Genomic DNA, 23283 nt, shown 5'->3' with positions numbered 1-23283 from the left:
TTTAAGTTTGAGACTGGCATCATCTTTTTAGTTGAGTTTGAGATATAATTGAGGCTTATGAATGAGTTTAGGATTAAATCTTACCTATGGTCAAATTTTGAGCTAAGTTAGTGGAAAACTATAGTTCATTTTGTGCTTGAGTTTTATTTCACTATTAAGTTTGAATTTGAGTGAAAATTGATTATTTGCTGTTTAAGGCATATCGAATAACAACAAAAATATTCAAAATACAAGTTGCAACAAACAAATAACAAAAGTGGGAACATCGAATTGCATTCACCAATCGTCAGATCAGCACCAACAACCAACAAAGCGCACTTTAACTACCAAATATTGAATAAAATAAAATAAAAGACACAAGCAACGGAAAACTATTATTGCAAGCGCATGAAAATCTGCTGTGAAATTGCAAATTTCCAGCAATTTACACGCTACTGCAGGCAACAAAGCGACACAACGTGCCACCACCCACCAAACGCGCCGCAAAGGTGCACTTACTCATATGCCGCCGCCGCCGCCACCGCAGCAGCAGCAATTGTGGCATGTTGCAACGATGCCACATCATAAGCCATAAACACATGCCACACAATAGAGATGCAGTGTTGATGAGTTCTGGTTGTTGTTGTTGTTATTGGTTGCGCGTAAACACCCACTTGGCGTAGAGTGTTTCGTTTCGTTTGCTACGCGAGCGAGTATCACCTGCGGTTGCGACCGTGCCACCTCCGACTCCAACTTGCAACGGCAAAGAAAGAAGTCGAAGAAGAAAGAAGTTTGTGAGCGTACACTTTAACCTCTGAGGCGGTGGCAAGACAGCACTCACTTGCAGCGCCACATTGCATGCTTTGTACTACCTACTGGGCTGGGGTGGGGCAAGACACGACACGAAGTTGTAGCCGCAAAGTGCTGATGATGATAGAGAAAATAAAAATGCAACAACAACGCTTGTGTTACCAACTGCGGTGCCACCGCGAGTATGTGTGGCAGTTTGCAGTGTCTTGCAACGTAATGTGCGATTGCGGCACGCGTTGTTGTGCGGTAGCTTGCGGCAGTTGCTATATGTAGCTGTATCGCTGATGTGGCATGGTGGTTTGAACTGCGGTGCGGCATTGTTATTACTTTTGTTGTTGTTGTGAATGAGCATATCGAGTTATCGTTTGCAGCAAATCTTTAACATCTGCATCAGTTGCCACGGTTTCGGCGGCTGCGGACTGTCAGTTCAAAAAGTTAGCTGAATGCTGTGGATAATATACATATCTACAAATAATGGCATATGTGTGTGCGCTCACTAGTATTTGCTTGAAGATATCATGACACAAATGGAACAACAAATTGCAATAGAGCTTGAAAAATCAGCAAAATAATTTTTGGTTTTTAGAACCAATGGCTTTCGATTGTAAGGTACGGTGGAACGAGAGTGACTGATATCGTTCGGAAGAGACTTAGCCTCAATTTAAGGTTGCGACTTAGGTTGAAAAAAAGTTAAGATTCAGATTCCACCTGAAGTTCGGTGTAAAAGTAAGGTTAAGTTAACGGTTACGGTTACGGCTAAGTCTAAAGTTAAGATTCTGCTTACAGTTCAGAGTAAAGTGAATGTTAAGCTTAAGGTTACGGCTAAGTTTAAGGTTTAAGTCAATGTTAATGTTAAGTTTATTGTTACGGTTAAGGTTACCTTAAACCTAAGGTTAAGGATAGACTTAAGCTTGAGGTTGAAATTGCGAATAAGGTTGACATTAAATTTATAGTTGAGTATGAGTTTTAAGGAAGTAAGATTGAGTTGAGTTGGAGCTATGGTCGTGATTTTTATTCCCCATTTTTATTTTATATAAAACACGAAGTCCAAGCACAACAACTCACCCACAGTATATTTCCATTATCAGTAAAAAATGAGTGCGGTAATGAAATGTGGCAGTCAGGAATAACACATATGTATATATTTTTACGCTGGAAGCGCCAATTTTCTCACACACACACTGGCAAACTCGAGCGCCATACGAGGGCACCCAAAACACTTTAGGGTTAATCGCTAAATAATGTGTTGAGAGGTGTATTTCGCGCGGAACGATTGTGGCAGGTAAATCATTTCAACCCACATACGGACATGCCACATGCACGTAGCACAGCAATTGTTGATGCAACCAATAAAATAGGAAGGTATGAGTTCATATATGTATGATACCAATTCGTGCCACACATCTCTTCCGCATTTGTCGAACAGTATGACCTGCATTGTGTATGCCACAGATTACATGGTGAATGCCGTGAGCGCAGTCATAATCGTACTGTACTACATATCTACACAGGTTTTGCTTATAGTTGATCTTACAACGCTGCAAATGATTGCATCAATGAAGTGCATGCAATAGCAAGAGCGAAGGTTGCAACGCCCATCGCTACCGGCAAATGTTTATTAATGTTGCATGCATGTCTATATGGCACAAGATCTTGGCCAAGGCCAAAAGTCACGAGCACAGTTGTGTTGACTTGTAATGAAGCTGAAAGAGATTTGTTTTTAGGCTCTATTGCATATAAATATCACAGACTGGATCTTGCAACCTGCACCAAATGTTGCGCGCTTATCTAATCTACTTGCAATTTTCAACAATTTGCATGCGGTTGTCAGCTTTGACTTTTGTGGCAGCGTGACAGTTTTTGTTGCAAGCAACTTGCAACATGCATTTTTGTGCACATTCAATTTCTGTGGCAACATTACTTTTCCACAATTCATTTGCAATTTGCGAAAATCTGCGATATCAGCAACTTGCCACATATAAATCTATTGCCCATTTATCAATCAACGATACACCGTGACTCTCTTCACTTCATTGACGCTACCACAGCTGTTGTTGGCTTGTGCAGCACTTGCAACACTTGTCAGCCTCAATCTCAACTAGTCAGCACTTTACCGCACAGACGAATTGTAAACAATTCATCAGTGCTTGTGTGCACTCGTGTTGCAAATTGCGCCACTTGCAACGGCGTTATTCATCACTGCAGCAAATGGCGAAGTGTTGGCGATGTCAACAGCAAATGCTTTTGTTGCACATATTACGACGCAAGCAACCGGAACAAATGACTTGCATATGTTACTGGGCATATTAGCTGCTGCTGCAACAGTGATTTGTTGCAACATCTACACTTTTGTTGCAGCTTCTTAACTGCAGAGCTGCCACTGTTTTTCTCAACTCGATTTTTAAACTCTTTTCGGGGTACATATGGCAACGGTTTTTTAGGCGAACTCACTATTTGACAGAATGGAGTATGCTACATGCTACATGCGGCAATATTGCGTATAAAGCTCATTTCACATTTTACTTGCAACATTTCCTTGTATTTCAGGCTATTTTTTTTCTTTCCTGCAAATTGCCGTATATACTTGATAAGCGCCGCTCGTGTTGCAAGAGGGCGTAACGGTGCGTTGAGTGTAGTGCACGATAAGTTAGTTTCTTTGGGTTCTCCACTTCTCCAATCTTACGTTTTTTTCATACTCATATTGCTGTGCTCTTCGTCATCGCGTTGTGCATCGTTTGCTGTTGCCTCAAAATGTTGCATTGAATTGGTGTTGATTGATAACACCACGGGCGGTCGCTTTTTTACGCCAATTCTTTCACGCTCCGTCGCAGCCTCATTGCAACCCGCTGTGTTGGCTTTCTTTAAGTTCATGCGTCCATATACAAACACACGTACAACAACAACAACAAAATTGTTTATAAAAAGTGGGATGAATTTATTGCACACACTTATTAACTGCACTTCGTGGAATAAAGAATAAAAAACAACTTAACTTAATTTATGGTTTCCTCGATTTGAGTTCCATTCTGAACTTTTTCTCACGTTCCGATGCTGTTAAATAGCTTCGAATATTGTGACACTAACGAATATGTGTAGATTACAGAGCACTTGGTTGATTTTTGATATTATGTATTGGAATATTGAATTTGTTTCAAAATAACAGTCTACGAACCAATCATAACAACTTTGCATGAAACATTTCTGTTTCAGAAGAATTCGTAAATATTTCAATCGGCTTCTTCCTGTTAATTCACAAAAAGTTGACTTTTTTATTATGATTACATGACGAAATATTCAGCTTAATCGAAGAAGAAGATTTTTACAAAACAATCAAATGCCTATATAATGATTACTAAGTCACTTAAATAACACTTCCGTGAAAAAATTCGGATAGAGATATCGAAACCTTTATAAGTAATTGTATTATGGAACTATGTGAAGAGATTTTTAAATATAGAATATTAGCTATTTGACTTCATTTATTAATAAATTGTTCACTGTTTGCAAAGATGTCTCTTTCATGAAGCAAATACCCGTCTTCAACACTTCTATGAAAGATAGTATATTAAACAGTAGAACATATCCTATTTCGTCCACGAAAATCACATTAGAATCCTTCATGTACAATATGTTTAGAATACTTTGATAGATTTTGATAATGATTTCAAGCTTTAAGCTTTTTTATCATCAGCAGTTATCACCTTAACTTTGTAGCCATAACAAATGAATTTGAGATAATGGTTTCTATCAAATCGGTATCTAACCAATTTCTTAAGAGAGAACAAGTAATTATATTCCATTCACACGGTTTGCTGGAACACTGTTCCAAAATATGAATTGTCAGTACTGCTAGTTAGATCTTGGACTTACTTGGACATAGGAGCGACTGATAAAAAAGCTCAGAAAACAGAGTGCTAAATTGAAGTGTAGATTTAATTAATAGTGTTAAAAGGTCAACTATGATAATAAAGTTTAGATTTAAATTGTTTTTAATATTATCTATTTCCAAAGACTTTAAAGAATATCTACAAAATTTCACTTGAATAGGAGCACAAATCAAATAATTCGCTGAGAGAATTAAGAGTTAATTGACTCATAATGTTTAATTATACTTAATTTGACTTCAACAAATAGTCTATAATGTAAGATTAAATTATTCGCTTAATTCTTTTTATGACATTTCATTTCTGTTTAAATGAACCCTTTCTTCTACGGACTTCCGGGGGAAATTTGCTTTAATTTAGTGTCAATTAAGTACTAATTGAACAATTTGTTAATTTTACTATATTAAGCTAGATGCAGAAAAATTATCTCTTTAAAATTCGTTATTTTTTGGTAAACATATTCTACAAATTTAATTTTAAATTGATTTTCTATTTCACAATTTCTTAAATTGAGTTTCAATATTTATTACAAAATATTTAGAAAACATATTTCATACTCTTAATAGCCACACTTGAGAATTTTATTTCAAGCCTTTGTATGCCTTCAACATTTTTCTCACAACAAATACTATATTTACAAACACACATAGATATACTTATAGCAATGCAAATGAAATCAAGCATTTGAACATGAAGTACATACATACATACATAAAAACATATTGACATAATTCTTGTTACAGTCAATAAATGCATGAGTGTAAATATGATTTTGCTTTTAAATAAGTACACACACACACATAGCCATAGATGAGTGCTTATGTGTATTTACACATGCATTGAGTCTTATTCATAGCGCCTGGCAATAAATAGTACACATCCAAAGTACTTAACTCATTTGTTCAACACTTCAACTTATTGACACACATTTGCTGCCACAACAACACTTCACAAGTATACGTATATATATGTATGCGAGTCTCATGCCAATTTAATGCAGAATTATTTCATTTCACTCCTCAGACACCAAGCGGCGCACACTTGTGAGAAAAATATTTTCTATTTTATTCCGTTTTATTGCATTGTGGAAAAAATCAAATTTATTTACTCAAAAGCACTTATGAGCCGACAAGAATATAAAATCAAACATTTGTTGACACTTTTGCCAACACGACAAATAAGCAGACGGACGGACGGCCATACTGAGAGTGAAGCAAAATAATGTAGAAATATAAAGAGGAACACATGAGAAGCGCCATGAGACGTACAGCCCCACACTAGTATTTTTAAGCATAAATATATGAGTATGTTTGTATATATGCCACATCGAAAAGTCTGTTTTGTGAACATTTGCAAAGGGGAATCATGGGGAATATATTGGGAGGTCATTTATGCGCCATAAATCTATCATGGAAACACTTAGGAAACATCAATTGTCGCATGTACTAACGCGACACACATCTTAAGCGCAACAACAATAACAACAACAAAAACTATATATTTTGTATCGCATTGAGGAATGAATATTGCGTATGAGAAGAAGAAGGTGGATACATCGTGGTGGTGTGCGCTCTAAAAGGAGACCGCGTGTTGTGAAAGTGATGTGGCATTAGCGACAAATTTTAATGCGGCGTAAAATTAAAATTTTCGTTTTTTTATTGTTTTTGCTATATACATATATACTGACGCCCAGTCCTTATTTTACGCTTTATTTTTTCGTTATTTTATTATTTTTTTTTTCATATTTTGCTGACTGCTGCTGACATAAGCGCGGCGTCGCTTTGCTTTTTATGTTGCCTTGCAACATGTCAGTGGTGTCACTTGTGCCTCAGTGGCGTCGTCTTCCTTTTTGTTGTTGTTGACTTGTTGAAGTATTTTTGTCACAGAAAATCTGTGGTTTTTAACGTTTCTCATGTGACACGCGTGGAGAGGGGCAACATGTTTGTCGTTGAGTCGTTGCAATTGGAAGAGGAAATTAGCGAGTTCATTTTTTAAATTTAGCTGTTGGGGGATTAATATTTTCATACAAATGTATGGAAAAATATGCGGATGTGTACGTTTCGGCAATAAAAGAATTGATTTAATAAAGTAAAAATATATTTATGAATATGAGTATGAGTATGAGTACCAATATGTACGCATTCACTCATAATTTTTTAATATTAATTTTTTTACGAATATAAAAAAATTTCAGATTTTTAATATGAGTCAGAGTATGACTATGAGTACAAGTATAGTAGTGAGTATGAGTATTACATGCGAATGAGTACTCCACGAAATGTTAACATAAATACTTTTGTGCATATGATTTTTTATGGAATTACGAGTATGAGTCAGAGTATGAATATGAGTACAAGTATGAGTATGAATATAAATATGAGTATTCATATAAAATGGATTTAATTAGAATAAAATGCGGGTACGAAGAAAAACTAAATAAATGGTAATATGAGTAAGAGTACGAGTATGAATATACCTATGAGTGATTATACAAATATTGAATGAGTATGAGTACACTTCAACCTATTACATAAAAATTATACCTATAATCTACCTATATATCCGCATTCAACGGCAAATTACCACCACTTGACCGAAGAGATAAAAATAAATCTGCTACTCAAATAGACAGACACTCACAAAGTGCTGAAGTGCTTTTAATTATAATCACTACTATTCTTGCTGTTGTTGTTGTTGTTGCGAACATTTACGATTCACCTTGCAGAATAATTCATCAAAATGCAAAGTAATTTCAAACAATCTGTCTAGCAACTGACTGATAGCTGATTCACCAAAGCACAGACTCACTCATAGCCACGCAGCAGCGGAGTTGGGCGAAGGAGGGGGTAAGTTGTAAAATTGTGTTTATTTCATAGGCTCGCGGGCGGACAAGTTGGCGCTTGGGCCACCACCGCAGCTGATGGCAGTGGGCGCGCCTTTACGATTACCACCGCGGCAGGTGAGTGATTGACTCACTAACTGACTGACTCGCTGGATGGCAGACTGACTGATTTCACTGACTTGTCTTGGCTGTCGAGCTGTTTGTGTGCGCTCGTGCTTGCTTTTTTGTTGTAAACAAACACTGAGTGACGTGTATGTGGCGGCGCAATTAAATTCCTTTGCCGCACTGGCCAACTGTGCAACTTTCAAAGCTTTAACACTTCGCTTGCGGTCAAAATACACGCTGAACTTCGGCAAATCCTTTGAAAATAAATAAACTCATTTTTTTGTTTTTCTACAAACTTTTTTCAGCAATTTTTTCTCACTTTGCACCGAAGTGTGCCGCACTGCATTTTGATGAGTTTCAGTGTTGTACTGTGTTGTTTGTTTGCTTTGCTGCTGTTGCTCTTCTCTTTGTTTGTACGCACTTGCACTTAGTTGTTGTTGTTTGTTTTTGTTATTTGTTGTTGTTATTTGTATATATTATTTCTTCTCACATTTTGTGGTTTTCATTTCGTCATTTTTTACTATTTTCTCCGCTTTAATTCGCTTTCATCATTTCAACCACAAAAGTCATCTTCCATCTTTCAACATCACCATTAAAATCCAACATAAACTTCAACCGACCTCTGGGTGGGAGATTGATAGTTCAATCTTGAGTTGCTTTCTTTAGTGGGTGCTCAACAACAAATATCAACAACAATAGCAGCTATACTTTTAACGGTATAATTAAAATATTGTGCTTATTTTCTGAAGAAATCTTAAAGTTCCACTGGGCGGGGAATGAGATTTGTTATTGTTGGAAACATTGTGAAGAAATCAAGAACTTTCAACGAAATGATGGAGAAAGTGATCCCTAGAAACACTAAAGAAGAGCTATCGCACTATTCAAATATTTATGCCGAGGAAAGGCCAATTTAATGTATATCACCAACGTGTGTTACCTAAGGGCCTCTGGATTCCTGGAACAGATTTAAATTCTACAAAAATCTTTTTCTTTGAAGTGGCATCACTTTTGGATAGACTAATATTGGACTTTTAACTTTTTTCATGGGTTAATATGATCTGTGTTATCAATGTTAATCTCTTATAAAAACGAAATAGTAAAAAACAACAAACTTTAGAACTTTAGATTTCTCAACTATTAAAGAATCAATGTTATAGGAAAGAAGAAAGTATACCGGGTTACTCCTACAGTCATAGTTCTGTAGACATATACTCAAATCTAGCCTCACGGAAAACTTAATACAAAACTTAATACTTAAAGAAACTCAAAGAAAAAAGTAAAGAAAATGAAGAAGCTTACCACTCATTGCAACTAACTTAACAGGCCTGCTAACAAGTTAAGGCGCCACAAATTAGCACTTAAAAGTATATTTAGAACTGCAGTGTTAAATAGCAAACTCAATTCGCACATTACTCGCATATAGTAGTAGAGGAGACCAGACAAACTGCAGACAAATGCCGCTAGTTTTTGCAGAATTCCAAACCTACTCTCCTTCCTGAGTTTTTTCAGGAGTAAATGCGATGTACTATTAATTAAAAGAAGAAAAAATGGTCTAACAAATTTGTGGACTTACCGGCAATTTGTAGCGTGGCCTTCCGGCTAATCGCCTTGCCGACATGATTCTTGGCCACACACCAATAGACGCCGCTGTCTTGTTCCTTTTTGCTCATCATTGTGCGATAGAAGAAGAGCGCACCATCCTTAAAGAGTACGCGATGCGATTTCTTTTCATTTGTGTTGACCGGTTCGCCATCCTAGAGGGAGAAAGAGAGGAGCGTATTAGAAATAAGTTTAAATGAAATGCGTAAGGCAAATATTTGGCAAAATAGTAAAAAATTATAAACTAGGCTCTCAATAGTCCAACAAGGACTGATAAGCAACTAGTACTATTCTTTAACAAAACTCAATTCTTGATAATGGGTTCGAAATACATTGCGGTTTTAGAATATTGTACACCTATGTATTTATATACAAAGAAGCCTTCACCACCACACCACTCTAGATGAAGGCACACGAAGATATCAGGCTGCAAAAGACAAACCGCAAATTTTTTCCTAACTTTACAAACTTTTGCGGTTTAACTGCCAAGCTTCTCTTTCTGTGTATACTGGCAGCAAAAGTGAAATTCAGGTACAATTGAATTAAAATTTATACTGTAGGTGTGGCACTTTTAGAAATGTGTGTGAGTTATGTGTTGCATGCCACTTTCGTTTTCATGACTTATGCATGGAGGCGACAATTGCGGTTGCACTTTTGTTTTTGTTATGGTGTTTTTGTGGTTTTGTATAAATTTACTATAAAAACTGGGAAGAATAATTGCCAATAAAGTGAAAGATAAATGAAATGAGTCATTTTGTGGTAAGATGAATTTAAAATGTACAAGAAATATTATACGGAAATTATCAAAATAAAATTATATTATATATGATTTTATAATAACATAAATTCCGCACAATGATACATAAATATGTACATTAGGATGAAGATATTACAAATAGTGATTATTTTTTATATCTTAAAAATCAAGATTTTAGGTGTGTGACTTTGATAAATTAGAAAAAGTACATATGTTGTCTTTTTATAAGATAATCACAGATAAAGTAATTTTTATTAAGGGGTTAGGGGTAGTCAGGATTTTCAAAAAATATTTTTGTTTTTGCATTTTTGTTAAGAGTAAAATCTTAAAAATATTCTCTGAAAATTTGAAATTTATCCGATAATTACTTTTCGAGTTATCCGACAAATAACAAAGAGCCCTCGGACACTCCAACACACTAATGTCAAACTTTAAATGCGTTTATCTCAAAATTATGTTTATTGAACTGGTAACAACTGTAACTCGAAAACCGCTCAGTAGATTTTCATGAAATTCATATAGCTTTAGAATACCTAATAAACTCAGGACTGATCCGAAGGATTTTTTTTTTCAAAATTATTTAAATTCTAATATATTATTGACATTAAAAATTTAAAGAAAATTTAATGAAATTGAAATCGAAAGGTTTTATTACTACCACTCAATTGTAAATAGTCTACCAAAACATTAATTAACAATTCTATACATTTCTTGTAGCAGACAACTAATCCACAATAATCAATATTCATTAAATGCACTTACAAAAGCTCAAATAGCGTCTAGCCACTGCTTCACAGGCTCACAGCAACTGCTTACGAAAGTGCCGCCTGCAAAGAGCTTCTTTAGAGGCCACATACAGAAATGTATATACCGCAAAGTACCGCTACCTTTTCAAAATTTATTACAATTCAAATTGTAAGCGACTTTATTGCTATGGCATTGCCGGGATTTACATTTTCAATTGTTTTATGCAACGAAAGTCGAGTAAAAACTCGGCAAGAGGAAGAGGACAAGAGAGAGGAAAATTAAATAAAATGCTTGCCACATATGCAGCGACTAAAGGCAGCATACAGAGTAAAGAATTTAATACACTGTCGAGCAGTAATCCTCTACCAAGCAAATACACACACAGCTACATTTTCATATGCGTTGCAGGCTTCTAGGCGCAAAGTATAAATAACACAGAGCGGCACACAAGCACACACAGGAGTCTATAACAAAAAATTCACCATTTTATATATATAAACTTATTTGAATGTGTGCCACACATGTCGGTTGTTATTCCACGTTCACTATTTTGATTTTCTACAGCAACGGACTTACCTTAAACCATTCAATTGTCGGCTCCGGTTTGCCTTCGACTTTGCAATTCAGTGTGGCAGGTTCATTCTTTTTCACAACCAAATCTGTTGGATGCTCGATTATACGCGGTGATTGATACTGAGCTGCAAAGAGAAAGCGGAAAAAGAAGGAAAAAAATTATTAAAATTTTTATAGTGAAATGGAAAAAATATCGTTGAAACGGTAAAAAAATAGTTTGCGGAAATTCGTTGAACACAAAGAAATCTCACGATAAACGAGGCGATGTGGTGGCCTCAATATACAAAAACAAAAGCAATTTGGTGTTGAATATGTGCGTGTGTGTGTGCGGCAAACTATTTGCCAGTTGAATGGGGTTAAGCATTGTTGGTGGCGTTGCAGATAGCAAATATTTTATCCGAGTTGAAACACACGCATAAAGCACAGACGCATATACATACTTGCAACAACATTTTTATAAATAAATTTAGCATTTTTTCGCTTTATATGCACAGATATAGTATATAGTTATATATAAATAGTTTTCCACTTCCGCTTGCCACACACCGTCATTAGTAGCGGTATCTAAATGTGTGCGGCTCTATTGTTGCAACGTGTTTGTGTTTTTTTTGACTGCAAAGCTTTGTGTCCTTTGCTTTTTTCCACGCTAAGCTGCTATGACATCTTTTTGTTATCGACGAAAAAAATAGTTTTTCTATATTTGAAATACATTTGGTTGCATTGATCTGCGTGGCACGCCGATTGGTGTGCCGCGTACGTGTTGATTGTGAAGAATTTTTTATTCCATTCATTTGCAAAGCTTTGAGTAACAGTTTGGACAGGAGCTTAGCGTATTCGGTTTGTCGAAAAGTTGTACAAAAATGGAAAAAATAGAAAATAGAAGAAAAAAAATAAATTTTAAAGTTTAGTTTCAAAGCCGCTCATGATATATTTATTTATTTATGTACATATATCCGTGAATTGTTTGTTTTTCGCATATTTAAACCTAAAATTGATGGTGCAACAAAATTTGTCAAACTATGGTTCCATTGTTTGCTGCATATTAGAAACTTTAATATACAATATTCACTTTTATATTTGAAAAATTTAATTGAATAAAAATAGGTAAGGAAGTGCCGAACGTTTTATGATCTCGCAATTTCTGATGAAATATTTTCAATAATATTGTACTGGATGTTTAATGGAAATTTTTTTTTTTGAAATCATTATATTAAAGGTATGGCGGCTAGACCAAGGTATAGACAAATTTCATCAAAAAGTTAGGGGAAGGGAAAGATGTATACTCTTGAATGATCTTCCACACAATTTTCTAAAGATAACAGACAAGTTTACCCATATAAAGTCCATTAGAATAACGAAAATCGTTATATATAGAATATGTGGGTTGGGGTAATTCCTGGACTGATTTCTGCCATTTTCGCCACCAAGCTACATTATACTCAAGACTATAGATTATCTTTATTTTGCTGACATATCTCACATATTTACCAATATAAAGTATAAAGCTGGACGTAAGTATGAAACTCCTTAGGCATTTGGGAGCTTGTGGAAGTAATGACTCGAATTCACACAATTTTGGCACCAGGTCACACTATTATCAAGAAAAGACGCCTTTCTAATTTCACTAAAATATCTTATAGACATATCAAGATTTTGGGTATAAATTCTATGGCAGGCTCTGAGGTCCTCACATCTGGATACTTGAAAAGTTACGATCAGTATTTTTTATACTAGAAAAATTTCGAATGAATGGATCTGTAATTAATAATAAAAAGCTTCTAAAAGAGTCGAAAACGTTTTGATGAGCTTTTCAAAGCTTTGGAATATATAATATACGTAGATGGATCTGTAATGAATTACAAAGAGTTTCTGAATACTTCGAGAGCTTTTTGATAAGCTTATAAAAGCAACTGCTATTTTAAAGTATTTTGTCTATCGAGTTCGAAATCAATATTAAAGTCAAATATAACCGCCACAGTGTGAATATTCCACTTCTATTAAATAAAAATTCATTCGATATGTAAGTATCTAAAAATATTTTCTCACCACCAAAGCATTGCCGCTCATATTTCATAATTAAAAATTCTCATTAAAAAGTTAATAAATTTTTCGTGAAATTGGCGCAAAGGCAATTATCCAAAAATTTAAACAAATTAAATTGATGCTCAGACACACACACTACAGCTTACTACATTGAAGAGCCAAAAGGTGCTTTGAAATTTTCGTAAATTTTATTTACAATTTTCCACAGCAGTGGAGTTCGCTGCCAATATACTTGCCTCCACACAACGCAGTGACTACGTAATGGAAGCTACTGGCGCGGCCGTACCATACTGCGTCCTTTTTGAGCTGCCAAATTAATTAAAACTGTGCCCGCCACAGCATTGGCAATGACTTCTTATAGGTGGTATGTAGTTACGAAGAGTCTATTTTTGTTTTGCTTCAATTAAATTGCTTCTACTTGTAGTTTTTGTTGTTTTTTTTTAATAAAAATAGCTTTGAGAAAGTGTAAAAAAAATGTGGCGTATCGATGTAAGTAAAACTGATTAAAAATGAAAATCACGTTTCTGCCAACATTGAACGCGCTTTTGTGGGTGTGTTGCAAGCAACAACATCAGTAGCTACTAACTAAACACACGCCGCCACTGCGAACCATCATTATTATGCATGTTCAACAAATTATTAAAATGCCACTTAACGACCGGGTTGTCGCGCACCCATCGAACTAACAGCAGGCAGGCAGTCAACGTGCAACATAGCGTTCATTGCTGTATATATACAGATCTATTGATATATATAGAACCATGTAAACGTCTGCTTGTTGTCACACTGCTCTTGAGAGAAGGAAGCGGGGCTTGCAGTTTGCTGTTGGCTCAGCAAACAGTTAAGTAATAGAAATATTATCCTGCAATGAGTTGATCAACGACAAAGTCAACTCTGCACTGCCAACGTTGAGCTGTTGAAGGATGATGTTGCTAGCAATATTTTGCACAAGTGCCTGTGTGTGTGTGTGTGCTCGTAGTTAGTGTGGCGCTTGTGTATGCCTTTCGGTTGTAGACAAACAACTTGCAACATGACATGGTGCACGGTAACCACGTTGACGCAAATAGACATTGAGTGCAACCGCTGTGTTGTAGGCAAAAAGAATCAAATTGTGTGCTGCTAGCATACACAACAACAACAACAAGAAGGACAAAAACAGCAGCAACAAAACTCAAGGATGAGTGCGAGTGGCAAGTGGTTTGCTTATTGCCAACATTAATGCCACCGACAAAAACCAACGAAGTAAGCAATAGCGACAATAATAAACAAGACAACAACTAACAGCAGCAGCAGCAATAACAACAACATCGCATACAAGTGACATGTTGCAACAACAATAAGCCGTAGTACACCATTTTTGACTAGCACAATTGATACACGTACAACGTGAAGGCAAATTACTGCGTTCGCAGGCAGTTGTTAAATGTTGCACGTACACAGGAGTCTAGTATTTGTCGGCATCCTTAGTCGGTGCGGATACTTCAATAGCATAGTACCATAGTATGGATACCAATCAAAGTGCCCATACTCAAGTTGTAGGTATTTAAATTGCTAACGCCGGCAAAAACAACGTCCAGACGAGACACTGTGGCAAGCTAATAAGCAAGAAAAACGAAATTTGCAGAAGAGCGAAGCTGATGTGCCACCACGCAAAATCATGTTGTAAGGCTACAGCGTATTGAATGAACTATGTATTGCCAGTTGGTTTGGGTGCGACATAGTTTGACGGCGGTCGTTGTTGGCAACCGCCATTGCAAACCAAAAGCCACCAAACTACTTGCCACACTCCACATACTGGCATTTGCAGGCTTTTTCGCGAGTGTTTTAATATGTAAATGAGCGCACCACAGTTGCCACGCGCGATAAGCACTTATTAGGTTGTGGTAAGGGTTTGTCAGTGTTTTGCCAGTATGTTAATGAACCAATATTTGGGTACTTTGGAGGTATTAATTAGATGTTGTTTCAAATAATATTTTCAACTTCAATTAAACGGATCTAATAAGAAGCTTTGGTTATACATATAGGGCGGAAACTATGACAATGACAACAACTATAAAACAAACAAAAGGCTTATTGACATATGATTATGACAAAGGGGAAGTAGAATATAGTCAAAACAACATCGTAAGAAAATTATGACCAAGGTAATCGTGACTATTATCACGATTATCTCTAGTGAAATCTTGAGAAAAATTTTAAAATTTTCAATAATAATGACATCAATGAAAATTATTGGACTGTGGCAAAAATAATGACAACCCACTTGACAATGAGAGAGCAAATCTCCGTGATTAATTATTAAAAGAAATTAATTAGGACACTGTGGATGTCAACTATAGTGGCAATAGTTCTAGGAACAGTTACAGTAATGATGACAGTGACAGTGACAAGGTCTTACTGTTACGATAACATACATAATGACAATATTATTTCCTTCATAAATATGTCAAATTAAAGTGGAACTGATAATATTTTGATACTGTATAATTTTGAAAGTGATAGTAGTACTAATGTAAAACAAGTAAGGAAGGGCTCAGTTCGGGTGTAACCGAACATTTTATACTCTCGCAATTTATTGATGTAATTTTATAAAGATAACACAATTCGACCCATATATTCGGTATAAAGTTTAATAGAATAACGAAAATCATCATAAATAGTGTATGGGGTCTGAGGTAATTCCTAAACCGATTTCACTCGTTTTCACCACCAAGATACAATGTATCGGAGACTATACGCTCACTTAATTTAATATTACTTATAATTAGGTATATGGGATTCCCCCAGATCCCATCGTTATGACCCGATTTTGACGATTTCAGGTACAGAGAGAAACTGTTATAAGAAAAAATTCAGAGGGAATGAATTACATTAAAATATCTGAGGGATTTACCTATATTTTCGGTGAAAAATTACCCTTAGGCACTGAGTTCTTCATGTTCGATATCAGGGGCCTTAAAAAGTCATGGTCCGATTTTGACAATTTTTCCACAAGTGATCCACAAGCTCAAATACAGTATTTGTGAAAAGTTTTATTCCGCTAGCTTCATTGGTTCCTTACGAATACATTATAAAGTGAACGAATCTGATGGAATTCAAAAATGAGTTATATGGGAAGTAGACGTAGTTGTTTCGATTCCCCAAAATGTTTCGATTTCGCCCATATTCCACCCGTGTCATCAGGGTGTCAAGAAAGTGTTATATACCGAATTTCATTTAAATCGGTCGAATAGTTCTTGATATATGGTTTTTGACCCATAAGTGGGCGACGCCACGCCCATTTTCCATTTTGTAAAAATATCTCAGTGCAGCTTCCTTCTGCCATTTCTTATGTAAAATTTGGTGTTTCTGACGTTTTTCGTTAGGGAGTTAACCCACTTTTAGTAATTTACCACCTAACCTTTGTGTGGGAGGTGGGCGTGGTTATTATCCGATTTCTTTCATTTTTTAACTGTATAAGGAAATGGCTAAAAGAAACGACTGCAGAAAGTTTGGTTTATATAGCGTTATTGGTTTGCGAGTTATATACAAAAAACCTATTTGGAGGCTTGGCCACGCCCACTTTTCCAAAAAAATTACATCCAAATGTGCCACTCCCTAATGGGATCCTATGTTCCAAATTTCATTTTCATAACTTTATTTATGGCTTTGCTATGGCACTGTATATGTTTTCGGTTTCCGCCATTTTGTGGGCGTGGCAGTGGACCGATTTTGCCCATTTTCGAAAGCAACCTCCTCAGGGTGCCAAGGAATATGTGTTCCAAGTTTCATTAAGATATCTTAATTTTTACTCAAGTTATCGCTTGCCGGACAGACGGACAGACGGACGGACAGACATCCGGATTTCAAATCTACTCGTCATCCTGATCATTTATGTATATATAACCCCATATCTAACTCTTATATTTCTTGGTGACACAAACAACCGTTATGTGAACAAAACTATTATACTCTGTGCAACAGGTTGCGAGAGTATAAAAACAAAATGGCAAAAGTAATAATGATAATGGCGTTAAATAGTTTGTCAAAATTTTTGACAAATACAATGAATATGATAATGGTAATAATTAGTGAACGGTACTAAAAGAATACTCATGATTTGTCATAAAGAACTTATATAAGATACGATTATGAGAGCTTGAAAGTTACAGTTATACTTTTTTAATAGCGTGACGGTGACAATATAAAGGCAAAGGGAATATGACAATGACAAAAATGTCAAAATAGTAACAGTGAAAATATTAGACGCCTTAAGTCATGTATCCAACCAACTAGGTTCGCAAAATCCGCTACTCTAGCAACACTTCAGCCACCTGCAACCACTCACCGAGTCAACCACTGAGTTGGAAGTAATGCGTATAAATGTGAGTACAAAAGGCCAATTGACGAATGACCATTAGAGACCCCAACCACAATCATTCAGGCATATTTTCATTTTTATCCGAACAATTTGCAGGCGCTATTGTGTGTATGAGTTTGGACACCATTAGTAAGAGCTTCGGCCGCCCACGCAATTAGACACCTGCGGTGAGTGAATATTCATCTGTGTTATGGCAACGTTGCCGAATTATTTGCGAACATTTGTGTTTCTGTTCAGCAACTCGAAGGTCCTTACTGTCACACACATATCTATTAGTATTGTTGTTGCACAGTTGACATCTACCTTGGGTTCGAGCGTGTGGTTTTGTCGTGCATGAAATTCGCCAAACAAAATGCCATCACTCCACCACTCCTCCATCTGCGTTGCCAATCACTTTTCACGTTGACACAACGTCATTGCGGTGTCCACCTTGTCGGTCAATATCACCGTTAATGCCCCGAAGCGTTGCTTTTGCAACTCGGTGACTACTTGTCGCCATCGCCGTCGCCGTCGCTGTTGATGCTGATTTCGCTTTTTATTTCTCTTTTTTATGCTTTTCTTCTCCGGCTCGGTCGTGTCTGTCACGTAATTAGCATACTTTGATTACATTATAATTATGCGAATGGCTGATGATGGCATTGCTGTTGTTGCCACTACCTACTCTACTCTACTTCACTGTTGCACAGTAATTTGCTGCAGGTTCTCGGTTGGGCTTGGCTGTGGCTGGTTTGTGGCTATTAAGTTTATATGTCTGCGCTGCTGCTACTGTTCTGGTTAAGTATGTTATTTAACCGTTATAAGTATGTGTGTTGTTGCACGTCGTCCCTTTTGCAACACTTTATATTTTAATTTAATTTTGTTGTTTTTGGTTTCTTTTTATACTTCGCTGTGTCCCTTTTTGTGTCTCTGTATCACTTAACGGTTTACAATTTTAATTGGTAATGACTTGTTATTTGCCACAAACGCGTTGCAACCGCTTACATCGATACTCCAAAGTGCAGTTATATTCACCTTCAGATATATAGTTATTTCCCTTAATGAATTTATCGCAATTAACTTACTCGTATTTTTACCTGGCGGCAAATGAGTTAACCAATGAAAGGGATGAGCAGTTTGAAGTTGTGGTTTGTGGTTAGTGCGAAGTGCAGATTTATATGATATACTCGTAATAAAAAGAACGTCCTTTTAAGCGCTGTATTTCAGGAAAAATATATAGTGAAGCCTTCAAAGTGGTATATTTGCTTCCAAGCATCCTCCTCAATATTTTTTATTGCGATTTTTCTTTATATTTTCTAACATGAACCTCTTAAAAAAATCTGTTTCGATAATAAAAAAATAAAGTGCTTCTGATTATGTTTGAAGCCATAGAAATTCCTTTTAATATATTTTTATTAATTTCGCCTAAAGGTAGGCAAAATCTCTTATAGCAATGATTGATTTAAAGACGATTTAGAAAACCGAAGAATATTAGATTTTGAACTATGTAATTTTAAAGTAAAATAGTGCGTATTCTTCTCATTGTTAAAAATTTCTTTTAAAATTTTTTTATTAAAAAATTCAAAATTTAAATTGAAAATTTGTTTATTAAAAAAATATTAAAAAAATTTAATCAGAAAAAATAGTTATATTTTCACACTTTTCCTACATATTTTAATATTATTACCCCTCTTTCCTAAAATAAATATTTTTTCCCACAACTTTACATAATAATCCACACATATTTACATGTATTATTATTATTATTAACAATTACGATAATTACGGTATTAAAAGTGTAACACCTCGAAAGCAACTCAGCAATTATTTGCGCTCATAACAACTTGTATTTGTTGCCACATCGTATTAAACATTAATTACTTTACGCTGACATGCATGCAAAGGGGATTTGTCACTCGATTTCTTTAACAAACAAAATTTTCTTACAACCACGCCCACACGTCTCCCGCACCGCATGCCTGACATGTGCGCCATAGGAAAAGGTGGCGTTGGAAAGTGTGCAACGATTATGGAAATACTTAATTATTATGCGCAAAAAGGCGTCAACGCTGGTCACTTTTGCCAGTGACAGTTTGACAGCGACGGTGTTGCCTGCTGACGCCGGTAAGGCAGGTGTGGAAGGTAACCCACGGCATGAGTAAAGAAAGTTTTTTCAATGTTGCAAGTGGATATATGTTTTGTTAGAGGGAGAGATATGTATATATGTGAAGGACTAGTTGATTGTTGTAGATTACTTTTGTTGTTGCAGGTGGAGAGTTGTTGTACTAGGACTGGTTATATAAAATCTGGATTTAAAGATTTTATGATGAAGCTAGTAAAGGTAATGTGATTCCATTAGAATATATCTATATATGTATTAGAATATACATATCAAATCAATGTATAGATGAAGCTGTCATATTGATTGACATTTGTCATTGCCAACGCCGCTGTTTGTTGTTGCCGCGTACGTGCAGAAATGCATATTTTCTTTATGCGCGCCTCCTTCACATATGAGTTAGCACAAAAACATATTTATCCCTGCCAAGAAGTAAAAGAAGAAACTATCCTCATGCCACAAATATGAAATCAAGCCAGCTTGCAACTTGCCACATGCAACTAGAAGTAAAACGAAACCCACTTCAGTTGCCAGCTGCGAGTTATCCTGTTTTTTTATATTTTTGTATTTTTCATTGTTGTTGTTTTTGCTCCAGCACACCCTATAAGCAACAGCAAGAGCTTTAAGAATATATGGTACGAGGGTGGCACAAGCGTATACCCTATATTTTTGAGGGCAAATATGTAAGTATACATACGCTTCAATGACATTTTGACATTTCTGACAGCATTTGACTTTTGCCAAAAAGTCAATAATGCAAGTGGCAAGATAATAAAAATCACACACATCCACAGATATACATATACATATGATTACCGAATGCATTCGTACGTGCAGACACAAGGGAGCGCGCTGCTTCGCACTCTGAAGGTTCATGGGAGTGAGTGTGGCACGTATTTATTATATAAATGTTGCATGCTACAATGCGTATAATACGCCATAACTAAGTGCGAACGTGATGTGGTGGCTAAAAGCAAAGCGAATGAGCGGGGAAGACATCAGTAGACAGTTATGCACAATACCCTCTCTTACTGTGAAGCGACAAATCAGTGGTATGAGTGTCTGTTATTGATAAAGATTGCTGTATTGGCACTTGCATATGAATGGAGGATGTTTATGATTCTTCCTCATACGTACATAAGTGTTAAGTACTTGCTTAATATTGCACACTAGCAGTCATGAAAATATTAAGTAAATTATGGCTTTGATGGAGATGAGCACAGCGAGAGAAAGCGGGCTCAAAGTACACGCAACACAGGCACACACACACTAAATTAATAGACTGGCTCCCTTGTCTGCATTTCGTGAGCTGTATATGAATAGCAAATACAAGAAAAATACACACGAACCCCAAAAGTATGCTACAGCTTGTACAATATACTTCCGCGCTCTCTCCCCTCTTGTTAATTTCTTTTAGTTTAAACGAAAAAATGCATTATTATGATGGATAGTGTGCATTTACTCACAAACACACCCACACATTTATTATAATTATTTGAGCTTTCTGCATGTGTGTTTTGTCACGGCGCCTTGGGGTATGCTACACTGCACGTATATTCTCCTCTACGCTACCGCATTTCGCCACAAGCTGCTTGTGCCACTTTCATTATTATTGTTTTTGTATTTTTTTGTTGCTTTTTTGTGGATTAAGTTTTAATTAAAGTAATGTGCTTGACTTGATGAAGCGAAATGGAATCGTACGCAAAGCTGTCCGCAATTTTCATCCTTGGGGAAACGCTTGAAGAATATGAATTGGGGAAAAGTTGTGATGGGTTTTATGTAAGTTAAAGAGGGGAGTCGAAGAGGGGGAGAGTTGTATTTATCATACATTTTATGACTAAAAATGAGAAATATAGATATCAGTACTTTGTTTTATTTCTTATTTGGAACCTCATTTGTTTATTTTTTAAAACCTTTTTGACAAAATTTAACAAAAAAATATTTAAAATAAAAACAATTAAATAAAGCCTCGGAAATTCATATAAAACCATTTCCCTACCAACATCCACTCCCCAACCTTCGCCCCCATCAACAACACAAGGCATCTCTCACTACAACGCAATAAAACTGTCAAATTAGCTGAACAAATGTTTCTATCTTGTAAATGTCATTGGTAGCGCAACAAACTTGCCAATCAATGCCGCGATAGAGGAGGAAGAACAGAATTGGAACAGTGACAAAATGCAGCTGCTCCAAATTTACGCATCACTATACTTTTTGGCGCGCGCTGCTGACGAGTTCATATGTTCATATTAAAAGTTTGTAGATGTGTGTGTGTGTGTTGCTGATATTAATGGTCCAATGCTATTTTTAAACAAGTTGCCAATGATTTTTATGTTAACAAAATGTCAACAGACGACAGTTTTAATGTCAATCAAATGCATGCAACGCGTGAATGGCTCTCGTGCGCTGAGCGCAACAGAAAGAGAGTGAGTGACATGTCAGATGATATTTAAAAAGAATGAAAAAGATAGAGAGAAAAAAAATATAGGAGCATAAAAAATTCTTTAAAAAATATTTGTATATATAATCATATTTCTTTATTATTCTATATTTTTTGTGGAAACTCCAAATAATTAAAGTTTCTCTTATTTGTATTTAATTTTTCTAATTTTTTTTCAGCTTCAATATCGAAAAAATTATTGCTTCTTCAGTTTATATTGCTTTATAGTTTTTATATTCCACTTCCAGTATTCAAATAGCTTAACTATTTTTTTTCAAAAACTTTTCACATTAAAATCTTTATTCCACTTCATTCAAATTCCAATAACAGGAATTCCCGAAGACTCCCGCGATTGCATCCGCCCACTTTTAGATGCTAAATTTTCCAACTAATCGCTTTGATTGCCGCCGAAGCGTGGAAAAGTGCGCATAAAGCGCGTGACTGCGTCGAATATGGTGGAATTTGAGTTTTTTTAAGAATTTCGGTTATTTAAAAACAAAAAATGAAATGCTTTCTTATGGCATATGTACATACATATGTATGATATTCAAACAGATAGTGGAAGTTAATGAAAATAGCTTATGTTGAAGTAATAAAAATATTTTCTTGTGCCACGTTGCACTCTGTGTGGCATGTAGTGTATTTTTTCAATAATGAAGAGACTTTTGTAGTTTTTATTGCTCACATTACGACCAAAAATACATAAAAGTGTGAGTGTTTATACGATTTTGATAGCATATTTGAATGAAAAACCAAAACGTTTTTTTAAATTAGTTTCGAAAAATTTCTTATTGAAAATTCTCACTGACTCAGTTGTCACTATGCGCACATAAATAACGGTTTTATGCAGTCAAAATACTTTTGGCAGCCATTACAAATGTGAAATCAACAAAATAGCTTGTTTATATGAGTTTGTCTTGTAAATTATAGTTAATTAAGTACCTCGCGTCTTCAAACAGAAATTAATTACTTGTAGTTAAATGTCTAACAGTTAGTACACAAATATGAGCTGGTCGCTCTAAATTCCTTGCACACGACATATAATG

At 35.7% G+C, this 23283-nt stretch overlaps 1 protein-coding gene across 5 annotated transcripts in view; it reads right to left on the bottom strand.

Moving 5' to 3' along the window:
• The window catches only part of LOC105209387 (protein sax-3), a 292880-nt gene that overhangs the window by 80532 nt on the left and 189065 nt on the right, over positions 1–23283 (bottom strand). For all 5 annotated transcript variants that reach the window (XM_054234986.1, XM_054234983.1, XM_054234981.1 and 2 more), the window contains exons 3-4: positions 11300–11421; positions 9194–9374 (exon numbers count right to left, since the gene is read on the bottom strand). In XM_054234986.1, the coding sequence (XP_054090961.1) occupies positions 9194–9374; positions 11300–11421 (303 nt within the window). The remainder of the gene's footprint in view (positions 1–9193; positions 9375–11299; positions 11422–23283) is intronic.

The sequence above is a fragment of the Zeugodacus cucurbitae genome, chromosome 6 (genome assembly GCF_028554725.1).
Source record: "Zeugodacus cucurbitae isolate PBARC_wt_2022May chromosome 6, idZeuCucr1.2, whole genome shotgun sequence".
Classification (NCBI taxonomy): Eukaryota; Metazoa; Arthropoda; class Insecta; order Diptera; family Tephritidae; genus Zeugodacus; species Zeugodacus cucurbitae.
This window is presented reverse-complemented; position numbering and strand designations above follow the sequence as displayed.